The sequence below is a fragment of the Bemisia tabaci genome, chromosome 4 (assembly GCF_918797505.1).
Source record: "Bemisia tabaci chromosome 4, PGI_BMITA_v3".
Lineage (NCBI taxonomy): Eukaryota > Metazoa > Arthropoda > Insecta > Hemiptera > Aleyrodidae > Bemisia > Bemisia tabaci.
The window spans coordinates 24,254,839-24,267,662 of record NC_092796.1 but is presented as its reverse complement, the minus strand read 5'-3'; the positions used below and the strand labels follow the sequence as shown (position 1 = coordinate 24,267,662).

The window sequence follows — 12,824 nt, the reverse complement described above, 5'->3', positions numbered from 1 at the left end:
TTATTGATTTTGATACATCGCAGCATACTTTGAATGAATTGAAAGTTGACTTTTCTCAAATTTAAAAAATGAGACTCGCGTATTTCAAAATTAAGACCTTAGCGATGACAGCCAATGACAGCGCAGAGAGACGTCTATTCGTAATGGATGTCCTCCGTGATGCATCTGCCGAATTGAAGGCGCGATGGCGCGAGGTTTGAACTCTCAATGCTTCACTCTATTTTGCCAAAAATGCGTCGCTAAGATTCGGGAGAAAAGAAAAAAGCGAGGCCCTAACACGTTTTTCCCATCTTCAGCTGTGTTGCTGTTGCCCACGTAGCCCTTCAAGCACCACCACAAACAACACAAACGAGAACACACACAATATGAGATTAGATCAAGGCAAAAGAAGAGCGATGATGACGGCGCAGAGATACAACTATTCGTGCTTATTGAATGTCCGTGTTGCGTATGCAAAATTGAAGGCGCGAGGCGTGAATTCGTAATGTTTCACTCCATACTGCAAATGAAGTTTCGCTAAGATTAAGGAGAAACGTTAAAAACGAGGCCCAAATACAGCTTTAATACCCTCGGCTGTTTTGAAACTTGAGTTTTTCTAATTCTTTTCTCAATTTGACATCCTATTCTTTTTAGGATGTATTTGTATATCATACAGCCGAACCTCGTATGTATCGGTCTAATACACCTCTGAGGGTTATGAGAGCTATGATCACCTTGCTCGATGCAACATCAGCAGCACTATTCACAATATGTAAGAAGGAAAAGAACCCAATTAATGGAAAACTTCATTCGAAAAGGAGGACTTAACCCGAGTTGAGGGTACACTTGAATTCTTGAGGTCACCGGCCACAATTGTAAGGATAAAAATATGGTCATTTCCATTCGATTTGGGCAGGACTTCAAATTAAATTGTTACTGGCTCCCACTTTATTGGGATTCAACCACCAAGGGATGACCATTTCATTCAACTATTAGGCCTGTGCCACTGTTTTTTTTTCCCCGTCCTCGCCGATACTTGGACGCATTTAACAGAAAGGAACCAAGCCACATCAGCTATTGCCAAATTTAATTGGGCAATTTAATTTTATACCTGAAAACGGATGTTCGGATTTTTGTGCAAATTTCAGTGAATTTTCTGCATAGTGCAAAGCAAATTCCTTAAAATTTTCATAGGAATCCGTGCAAACGTTCTCACGTTAAAAATTAAATTCCCCAGTAAAATTTGGCAATAGCTGATGTGGCTTGGTTCCTTGCTGTTAAACGCGGTCCACTTATAAATCCTCTTTCCATAGTCCACAGTCGAAATTTTTTTGCTGAGCTCAACTTTTACCTCTTCATATGTCTTCGTTCTCCGTGACAGCGGACAGCAGGATTCAGTCAGATGCATAAAATGGAATAGACAAGGACCGATGATGTCGGTCAAACCTGAAATAAATATGGGGAGCCCGATCCCGAAGACCCAAAGATCAGAATTAGATAAGACGCATGAACCGTACCGACGAAGAGGTCACGTCGGGGAGGTACTCGAGCGCTCGATGCGGTGCCCTAATTCGGCGCGAGATTAGTTACGGAGCCACGAGGAGTTCTTGGGTCTCTGAAGCTACTGCAAAAAATATGCAAATTTAATAACCTCAAATTTCCACTGTCTTATGCTTAAAGGGGAGCTCTTGTTTTCATCGACCACTGCAACCGTGCCACAGGTTGCCACACGCCATATTTGACCGAGTTCAGCAAGAGGGAGTCACACCAAGCAGTGGCGTGGCATGATCTGCGATACATCGGTTGATCTGCCATTTAATCCTGTGGAAAAGGATCGACAAACAGGATGGTCGCATCGAACACCTTATTTGTCGATTCTTTATCACAGTTCCTAATGGGAAAATATCGATAATCGATCAGTCACACCTTGCAACTGACACTAGGATCGAACCGAGAAAAAGAGGTTTGAATTTTTATACCTCCATGATAAATTTCAACACTTATTTTCATATCCAATTAAGATATTTTTTCCTGCTTCGAATTTTGGTGCAAAGTAACAAATACTTTTGGGCACTTTAAAGGCCTAAATTGACGTGTAAATGGGCTTTCCTCGATGGCTTTTATAATGAAAATTGGGCATCTTTAATGAACTTTGGGCATTTAAAAGTTTCCGAATTGGTGTGTTTTCGTCCTCACAGATTCATTTGATCTCTGCCGGTTCAAGTTTCCTTCTCTTTCCAGCCCGCCTGGACACAAACACTCCTCGTCAATTTTACTGCCTGTGTAAATAATGAACTAATTTTACTGCTCGCCAAATTTTCTCGTGGACAAAATGGATGGATTTTGGAGCACGTGAAACCCACTCACACTTCCGAATAATCTGATTGGAAGCTAAACAAATAAACCCACGGGCCTGGGAAGAGATATTTTCCGGTTTTTATTTGAGCTCGCAACCTGATGACGAATCTTCGCCTCCGACTCATTTATATTTTTTAACTCTCCGCAAGCAGAAAAGCGGTGCCTTCGAGACGAAAATAGGACGTAGTGTTAACTTTAAAACTGGATCAATTTAGTAACATCATTCGTTCTGGATGAGGAACTTTCCGAGCTTTTTTTTCGGCTTAAGGTTGACAAAACCGTGGACTGGATCTTCATCATCCCATCATTCAGCCGTAACTTGCTTGCCTTAGAGCAAATAATCCATCTCATGCTATTTTTATGACTCTCACGAGACTTTCAAAACACTTGCGTTAAAAACGGAAAAGTCTGTTAGAAACAATCCTAATAAGTGCTGCGGCTTTTTTCGATTGGATTGATGCCTTTCTTTTACCAGGAATCATACCTACTCTACAGTAGATCGTATTCGATAGAGGTTTGATGTATCGTTTGGTTCAAAACAAAAACTGGTTTAAAACTGGTTGGTGCTGGAAAAACCTACGGTCATTTCAGGCTGCAGCGGCAAAAATTAGGTGGGAATACCCCATCAGAGACCTACAAAAAAAATCCTGATATTTTCCATAGTAAAACGGATGACTTTTATATGATGGTATATGGACAGAAAGGGGCACGTGGATTGAAAAACCTCCCCATCAGGAACACGTTGGGAATCAGCCACATGAGCACCTGCGTGTGTTTTGCAGCTAATTCCGGAAAATGAACTTAGAAGATCAATCTCCATCTGTCATGCACAGGAGTCCCGGGAAAGCCTGATTTTTGGGGAAAACTCCTATTTTCCCCATGCGAAACCAAATTGATTCAGAAACACGGAGGTCGTTTTCAGAATCAGTACTAAATGTCTACCTGGGATCAACTTTGAAACTTCCACGCAATCTGTAGAAAATATTTGTTGATCAGTGTTATTGACAAGTGATGTGATCTCTGCAGAGGAATTATAATGATTCCTCTGTTATTCTCCTGTAATATGTGTGGGTCGGGAGCGAAATTCAATGGAGACAAAACACGCGGTGGGAATATAAATAATGAGAAAAACATAATAAACTGAGGAACATAAATAGTTTAAGTACTCTCGTAGTGGATCAAGTCAATCAGAGAAGTCAGAAATGAACTTTTTGACAAAAACTGCAAATTTCGATGTTTATTTCGTCACATTTTAAATTTAAGGGATGCCGTTAGTAGAAACTTTCACGAGGAAATCAATGGAACCACTTCTAAAACCTCAAAGTTTTGTATGGACGGAGCTATAAGCGTTTAAAGTTTCCAAATTTCGTCCGACCTCTCGTATTGACTCGATCCACTGTGCACCAGAGGATTTTCAAGAGAAGTATATGGAAGACTTTAACCCGTGCCTGTGCAACCTGATCGTTGAAATTTTGTGTTTGTTGGGTGGACATGGATGACATAGGTTAAACGGCGAAGCATGATTGGTCGGCTATGTCTTATCGCTGCTTTGTAGTGTTTTGTCGATTGAAATGGACGACATACTCTCGGAAACTGAAGAGGTGCCTTTAGTTTGTCGTCCATTCCAATCGAAAAAGCACGACAAAGCAGCGATAAGGTTGCCTGCCTGCAGGCCCGCCACAAGGGGGGGATACTGGGTCCCTGGTACCGGGGCCCGTGACGCAGGTGACAAACCACTACGAATTCATGTGTAACCCATTGTCTCGTAAGGAAAAGTGAGAAAATTAGGTACCCTAAAAATTCCGCACAAGGTGAATAAAGTTTCAAAAACACGCTAGGGCACTATAAAATTTTTCTTACTTTTTTAGAGATTTTGAAGATTTTGAGTATATGTAGAATGATATTTTTAGTAACTGTGTTTCATTTTCTTCCGTTGTCGGATGCTAAGAGGCTCCTTTCTGGGCATCCTCGATTTCAATGGCTTAACTCCCTTGCCATAGACGTACGAAAGGGGAGTCCAGGGAGGCCTGGCTCCCCATAGAATTGAAAATTATCATCTGCCCCCTCAAAAAAAAAATTTATAGATGTTTTGAATGGAACAATTCGAAAGTTTTTGGTGCTGAAAGTAAACAAAAAGGCGTAATTATTCTGCAGAAATTGATGGAAAATCTCCATCATAAGAGCTTCATAATGCGTCCAAATAGATTTAAAATTTCAAAAATTTCCCGGGGGAGGCCCCCCGACCCCCCCCCCCCCCCCCCCTGTGGTAGGGGCCCGGGCCAGAAAATTGGTACCAGGGCTCGAGATGGGATGTGGCGGGCCTGCCTGCCTGACATGAGGACGTAACCACACTCTGCAATGAACCCTGTAGTCCATGCAACTCAATACTTTTCCGAGCTCATCTCAATGTGTAGTTACGCCCTTATGTCTGCGTAGCGACAATAAGACATAGCCGACCAATCACACTTCGCCATTTAACCTTCACTGAAAAAAAAAACACATTGGATCTAGAGCCCCGACTCTTGAAAACATTGACAAGAAAAAGTACTCTTGATTCAATCAGATTTGTGCTTAAATCGAAAGGAAATCCGCTCAAATTAAAAGGCTTGGTTCTTGATTTAAGCAAAAATCCGATTGAATCAAGAGTATTTTTTCTTGTCGATGTTTCTAAGAGTCTGGACTCTAGATCCAATGTGTTTTTTTTTTTTCAGTGTATGTCATCCGTGTCCATCCGATAGACACAAAATTTTAACGATCAGGCTGCTGCTCGATTCTCGAGCAGTTGGAAAAATGTCAAAATCGTGCCGAATCGGCGACGCAGCTGAAAATTCCAAGATGTCTTAATGCGACTTTCAAGTTGCAGTGAGGTTTGCGCTATACAAAGCGGTCCCTGCTCTTTCATGGCTCCCAAGTTTCTTCCAAACGAATTTATTCTCATTTCGCGGGGCAATATTTGCTCAATTTTCATCGCGAACAGTATCCTGGGGTCGAGGGCTTGCCGCTTCTCAGCCTCCCCCCGCGTGAGAGTTCGTTCGATTTTCGAGGTAAAAATTACTGCATTCCACGCACTATCTGGCAACTACGCTCGGCGCAAGGAATAATGAAAACGAATGCGGGTTTTTGCATTATTTATAAGGTCGCTAGGTCTGCGCCAGGTCTCGCGCTCCCCCAAAAATCATGTAGGGCACTTTCGCCAGTCTTGGCATAAAAAGGCGGCTTTTTCAGGTGAATACATACCATGAGCAACTTCCAGGAAATTCTCCTGAAATTGGCAACGTTGCCTCAGTGAATTAAAGTAGGGTAACCGTAGGAAACAAGGACTCGCAATGCGTTCGCCTCACAGGGGAATTGTCGCGGAGAGTTCATATTTTGGCACTGATTAAAAAAACTAAAGGACTCAAAAAAAAAAAAAAAAAAAAAAAAAAAAAAAAAAAAAAAAAAAGATCGAGTTGCAAAGAGTTGATATGCAAAGACTGCCACGGTATGTTTTGGATTTTAGAAAAAGTCCTGAGTTAGGTACAACTAAAGTAGCTGCTGAGCAAATCTTGAAGCATTACGGGGTAATATAGGCGCTCCAAGCTTACATCGTACTTTCACGTTCCTTTACCAATGAAGCCTTCATTTCACCAGAGTCGATTGAATTTGCCGAGTGAACTCGAAAGGCGCTTGTAAATTGCCAGCGATTGCTAATTGCCTGCGACATTTATATTGTTTTGCAAATACACAAGGCATCTTGATGGAACACTACCGTCCAATTAGCTTCCGAAATAAGTATAGTTGTGCAGCACGCGCATGTGACCACATGTTTTTGAACATGCTTACTTAAACTGCTTTGTAAACTAATTGGACATAAATGTTTCATCAAAATGTCGTATTGTTGCTGTTTAAAGTAATAAAACATCACATCAAGGGCTGAACTCGGAAAAATACGTGTCTCAATTGTTGTCATTCAAAATATCTGTTCCTATGTTATTTTTTCGAAAGGAAACTAGCTAACGTGTTTGCTTAAAATATTCTTCAAAAAGAGAAGAAATATCATGACTTCCCCTCAAGGTACTACGTTGATGCGTTTCTCGATTACATACGTATGGAGAGACGTTTGCAACGTTGTAAACCAAGGTACCCGTTTTTCCTTTTATACCCCTTGATACAAACAGCTATTAGGAATTATTTTTGAAAAGCACCCGAGAAAAACTGTAACGAAGTAGCGAGTTTCCAACTGAGATGTGGTTCTATGAGCCATTTTTGCCCGTTCTCACATTCGTAATTAGCAATTATTAAAACGAAATTCAGCTAAAGCAAGTTGCTTCAATCGTTAACAAATGTTCGTGGAGATAAGTAGGGACTATCCCTTGGTCTTTCAGCGACAAGCGGAGAAACATTTATTTTCATGATTATATTACCTCAGACCATTCGGCCTTCGATATCATGTTTTACAGCTGTTTTCATCACGCGTATTTATACGAATGCGCATATTGGTACAGTGCTTTAACTCATTGAACATATTTTAAGAAATACAGAGAGCGCTACATGTTTTCTACTCCGTTTTATCGTAAGATCAATACTTTAAAAACTTTAATCTCGTTATAATTATTTGCAACGAAGATACAGGTTGACCCGCATGCTTCAGGTTGGTAGAGGATCAATGCAGATTTGGGTGGGAAAGGGTTCCCACCCAAATCTGCATTGATCCTCCATCATCCACATTGTAAATCCAAAAGTGTCTAAAGTTCACATTACTGTAACTGTAACTCTTCACATTGCAAAGGCAGTTTTACAACTTCGCAATGAAATCTCAAAACTTCAAGGTCCAAGTTGAACTTTTTCAACGAAAATCATTGGAGCATTCAAGGAAGGGCTTTAAAGTTAAATTACTTCAGAGATGAGCCTTTGAATAAAGCATATTCAAAGAGTCACGTTGTTAGAGTTTGGAAGAACCACTCTCACAAGTAGATGTTGTATACAAATTGCATCTAAACTGGGTTTATTGCATACGTTGCAATAATGTTCGTATCGTTATTTTTCACCGTAATCTGCATTCACTTGCATTCATCCACCAAGCCATTTCATTAAAGTCATGCCATTGTTTAAATAAAATAGCATCCTTATATTTTATACGTATACTCATATCTCATTACATTAGATGACGGTTTACGAGAGAATGGTATTCAATAAATGTCAAATTTGTGTGTACATTTTTAGGGTAACACACTCGCAAACACACCCTATCACACAAGCATGTTAAGATATTCTTAAACGGGATTAAGTGATTACTTCGATATTAAATGATAAATTCTCCAAAATGAAGCTATTGATGAAGCTATTTTGATAATTTGACAGTTCATCCCTGGTAAAAATTGGCAGTAGAATCTGTATTCCAAAATACCATAGACCTACAGCCGGCTGTAAGATTTCCAATAGCTTCTATAGCCGGCTACACAATTTCTTATAGCCTTTTATAGCCGATGACGATTAAGCAACAGCCAGGCGATAAAGAGTATGCTAAACGTTTAATTACGGATATCGTGAGGGTTCAATTGCTCGGGGTATCGGAACAAAAACTATTAAATGAGCGCAGAGTGTGAAAAACTTCTCACTTTTCAAAACTTTTAAACGCGAGCTGAAAATATATCAGTGTGTATATTATACGTTAAACTAGGTTTCTTTGTTAAATCTTGTTGGCACGTAAAGTACAAATATTTTAAGAAATCATGCTTTAAATTCAAATAGATCAAGCTCCAAGAAGTTGACAACCTCACCCTGGTAAAAATTGGCGACAAGATCTGCGTTTCAAAATACCACAGGAGTTCTTATAGCCGACTAAAGAAGGCTATTGAAAATCATATAGCTGGCTGTAGAAAGCGGAGCAAATCATATAGCCGGGCTATACGAAGCTATAAAAAAGTATACAGTCGGGCTATAGTTCCTATCGCCGGTCTTTACACTTTATCGCCATTGGCTATAAAAGGCTATAAGAAATTGTGTAGAAATTCGTGTGCTTTGGAAATCATTAAGTTTGATACGGAACTACCTTAATATTTACAAAACACACATTGTATTTTCCTTTAAAACATATTTTTTTCATCAATTAAAATGAGAATAATCCACACAGAGTGTGCAAACATTTCAAAATCATGAGTTGAAAAACGCTGACTCCGCGAGATTAAATATTGGAGCCTAACACAAAGCGGAGCGGCGGCGCACTGGCGCCACAAACCTAACAGGGATACTTCACGCATTGCGCAATGCGTGAAGTATCCCTGTTAGGTTTGTAGGCGCCAATGCGCGTTTCGCACTCTCTATTCGCTCGCCGCGCCGCAGCGTGCCACGGCGTCTGAAGCAACTATTTCACACCAGAGGTATTGCACAGTATCATGAGAAATTGAAGGCGCTCCAACTTATTAAGAATGATAGGCATCCTTCAAAAGTACGGAGCTTTCCTCTAAAAATAAATCAAGATACTACGACACAAAAAGAGAGCGGCAGTCCAAAAACTAACTAAGTCCTAGTATCCGTATTTTGTAACGTTTAGCATAAACTTTATCGTCTGGTCGTTGCTTAATCGCCATCGGCTATAAAAGGCTATAAGAAATTTTACAGCCGGCTACAGAAGCTATTGAAAATCTTACAGCTGGCCTTAGGTCTATGGTATTTTGGAACGCAGATTCTACTGCCAATTTTTACCAGGGCAGATTTTGCCAAGCTTCCTTCACGGTATCAGCTTGTTTCCGCAGTTCCCATCTTTGCGAAGAAACAATCCTACTCAGGCTTTAGTTTTTACTTTGTTGTAATTGTTTTGCTGTATACTTATTGTTGCCAGTCACTCTTCAAACAGTCGTCGAAACGACTTTAAGTTTTGTATAGCTCCCGTATAGTTTTATACCTCTTTTGATCCTTAATTCTGGCGGAATCTTTTCATAAATTATAAAGTATATTTTTCATTTTAAAGAGTCGATTCAGCCCAGTTCTTTCATCATTCTTCGTTTATGTACCTATTGATTTTGTTGACTTATTTTTCATTGAGCATAATTTGAACGTATTAAATGGCTTGATTTATAAATTCTTACTTTCCCTCTCAATGATCAATCGCGTTCTTCCAACATAAGACATTACAATTTTCTTAAAAAATTATTTATTCGGTTAAAAAATGTTATGGTTCGCTGAACCACTAATTTGACGTCTGGATCAGTTATTCAGAAACGCAAGAATTTACGTTTTTGGGGGAACTCATTTTATAAAGTGGAGGAGGGGAAAGAGAGAGGGGGGAGGAGGAGGGAGAAAAATCTATTTCCCACTTCAACAATTTGAGTCTCGGAGATGCAATTTTCTCTACTTATAAATCGGATAATTGTATTGCCTTGATTTCGCCAAATGTGATATTATTTACTTGTTTATTCATTTATATTTTATTTTATTTTATTTTTATTTTTTTTTTTTTTTAAAGTGGGACTCTGTGACAGTTCAATTGATATTACTTACCAGTTCTTTTGGCGTTGAGGTGACCGTAGAGCCGTGAGAGATCGAGGGCCTCTGCGGAGGGGTTGTAAGACAACACGTACAAAATCACAGCAACGGTCGCAATATACCCGGTCATCGTGACTTTTCCCGTGAAAGAACCCGCTTCAACACCAACTTCCCCGAACTCCGCCCCGAAGACCGAAACCCGGAGAGAGAGAACCGGCGCAAAAAATACTCGACGAGGCAAAAACCAAAATAAAATACAAGTCCGATTATAGATCCGAGAGAGGCGTCGAGGAGTGAAAGTTGACGTGAGGGTAGAGGGTTGTTTCTGGCGGACGGCACACGTGCAGCTGTAAGCGCGGCTCGGGCGGTTTGAGGTGGCGCCGCGGCGCGTAGACCCGGTGACGTCACTGTCACCCCAGGCCAATCACGACAGTGCGCGGGAGTATTTTGATGCTCCAGCCGCGGTCGACCTACCCTCCGATACCCTTCACCTTCCGACACCAACGGTGACGTTTTCCCCGATTTTTGACCATGAATTCCTCGTGGTGTCCAAAAGTTGTGGCGGCAGCGGGGAGGGGGCAAAAATAGCAATTTTTTTAAAGGAGGGGGGGGGGGTGCTATGGGTACACCAGTGAATTGTTTGCAAATTTTCCGGAGACCCGAAAGAGGCGATCATAAAATATGTAACTCTGAAAATCGACTCATAAACCCCCTCCCTCTCTACCTTCTAACCCTCATGTGATGCAGGTCTGCAGCCCCTTCCCCCTAAAAAGTTACCTCATGGTCGGTTCGCACGTCTCCCCCTGAAATCGAAGTTTTTTAATGGTTTAATTGTAGATGAAAAATATTCAACTCGCGTCGATTTTTCATGCTGATCTCAGTATTACTGAATATAACCCTCTGAACTGTCTCACTGAAAAAAAATTCTCGGCGTTTTTACGAAGGTCCGTTGGTACCTTTACCATCTCACTTTTTTCACCAATTATTGGTAATTTTACCAAGACAAACTGGTAAGTTTACCTAAAAACCGGTATTTTTACTGTTTTTTCCACGTAAGAATACCACTTTTATTGGTAATCAATTCCCGGTAACTTTGCCATTTTATCTCGGTAATTCTACCACAGTCGATAAAAAATATTGGCGTTTTTACCGGGGATCAGTAAAATTACCGAGACAGTCAATAATTTTACCGAGATTTCTCGGTAAAATTACCAATTCCATAAATGGTAATTTTACCAAGAAAAAACTGGGATCAAATAGAACCCTGAATTATTGGTAATTTTACCCTTTTCTTAGTAAATACACCGAGATTTTCTTTCAGTGCTCCTCTACCGTGTAATGCACCTGTAAGGCAGGTCCAGATCCCTCTCTCCCCTGGAGCCTAACTCGATTTATTATTTATGACGCCCTGAAGATATCTTGTTCAGTCTGCAGGACACCCGACCTCGACACCCACATTTTGTAGCCTCCATTGGCCCAATGCGCTTGGCTGATACAATTTTTGGAATCTCCGATCTCTGGTTTTTTGTCTACTCTGGTCAAAAAGAATTTTAGCCCAACTTCCAAAAGTGGAGAAGAAGGGGCTACAGCCCCTGATGTCCCATACATGCGCCAACTGTGGGTCCAGCTGCTTCATAATTTTTACATTCAAGCAAGGGGAAATGCAAGACGGTGCGCAAAATTTCATGAAAAATAAATTATTAGTATAAATTTACTTTTATCATTTGAATAATTTCAGACGCATCTTATCTTGAAAACGCGGAAACCAACACGCATCAAGATATTCACACACGACACTTAGAAAAATTATTTATCAATTATTCTGAAAGTAAGACGGAAAAGTTTCACCTTTTAAACATATCCGGATGAAACCCCTTTGGATTTTCTGAAAAATTAAACATTCGTTCGGGGACGTCCCGTAAAGGGGTGGCGGCAGGGCGCTGACGAAGAGATGTTGCGGTGTCAATTGCCCGATAACCTCTGGAAAGACAGGCATATGTGGCGTTTGGGTGTCGCAGGACGCCTGAGTGCGTTGTAGAGCGACTTTGTATATATATTAAACATTCGTGTCTTTTTTACTGAAATCTCCGGTTATTCTTCAGTGCGTGGACTGAAACATAAATCCAACGGTACCTGAAAAACCTCGCTTCTTCACGCTAATAGGACTTAACGCACCGAGAGAGAAAGCCAAGGGAATGGTAAGTAAAAAGAATGTTCATTTGAGACATTATTTATCTTTGAAATTTCCCGGAACACTACTCTCATTTTCTGGGCGAATTTGTATTTATTTGGTTGTTGAAAAAATCTACCGTGTCAATTAGTTTGTCTGGTAGTATCTGCTTCATACTCTCAGCATTCTCCTGCGAAAGTCGCTCTGTGGAAAACGGGAAAAAATGAGGACAATGAACCGCTTTCAGAACATTAATTCTCATCTTACAGTCTGGTATAAGGCGAGTAAAAATATTGTTCAAATTTCTTAATATATGTAGAATTCCAGCATCAATCGAATACATGTGTTTCAAACCTAAAAGAGAAGGTAGCAGAGGACAAACACAGATCTTGCGATATAAATCTAATCCTGGTGATACCGTGTCGTTAGCTCGAGCATTTTTTTTGCTAACAGATAAAATAAAAAAAAGTTATTTGATGGTTTAGTTTGCATGAGGAAAACTTGAGTGATCCTCTTCTCGACGTGTACAATAACAATTAATATAATTGCAATCGCAATCTGCTGAACGCCGTCTATTCAATTTGAATTAATTTTGCGAATGTTGCTCTGCGGAACGTCCTTATAGTATTTTCCATACCAGGACGTAAAATATTTCAGCCTAAGGCTTGTCTCCACGGAACGTTTCATGGGCTTTGTCCCAGGAAAAATTTCATTTGTGAAGTTGGGAAAATCATTGAGGTAGTTGATACTAATCACAGCGCCAATTGGATTACATTTTGCAATAAGGAACCACTATCTCTGGCTCCTATATAAAAGCACCTCTCTGCATAGGGGAACCATTGGCATGTTTGTT

General features: G+C 40.4%; 1 protein-coding gene across 1 annotated transcript in view; it reads right to left on the bottom strand.

The window, feature by feature from the left end:
- LOC109039039 (IDLSRF-like peptide) overlaps positions 1-10,189 on the bottom strand; it is a 109,407-nt gene extending 99,218 nt beyond the window's left edge. Inside the window, exon 1 of the mRNA XM_019054367.2 lies at positions 9,817-10,189. Within this exon, the coding sequence (XP_018909912.1) occupies positions 9,817-9,931 (115 nt within the window). The 5' untranslated portion in view covers positions 9,932-10,189. The remainder of the gene's footprint in view (positions 1-9,816) is intronic.
- Between the last annotated feature and the right edge of the window lie 2,635 nt (positions 10,190-12,824).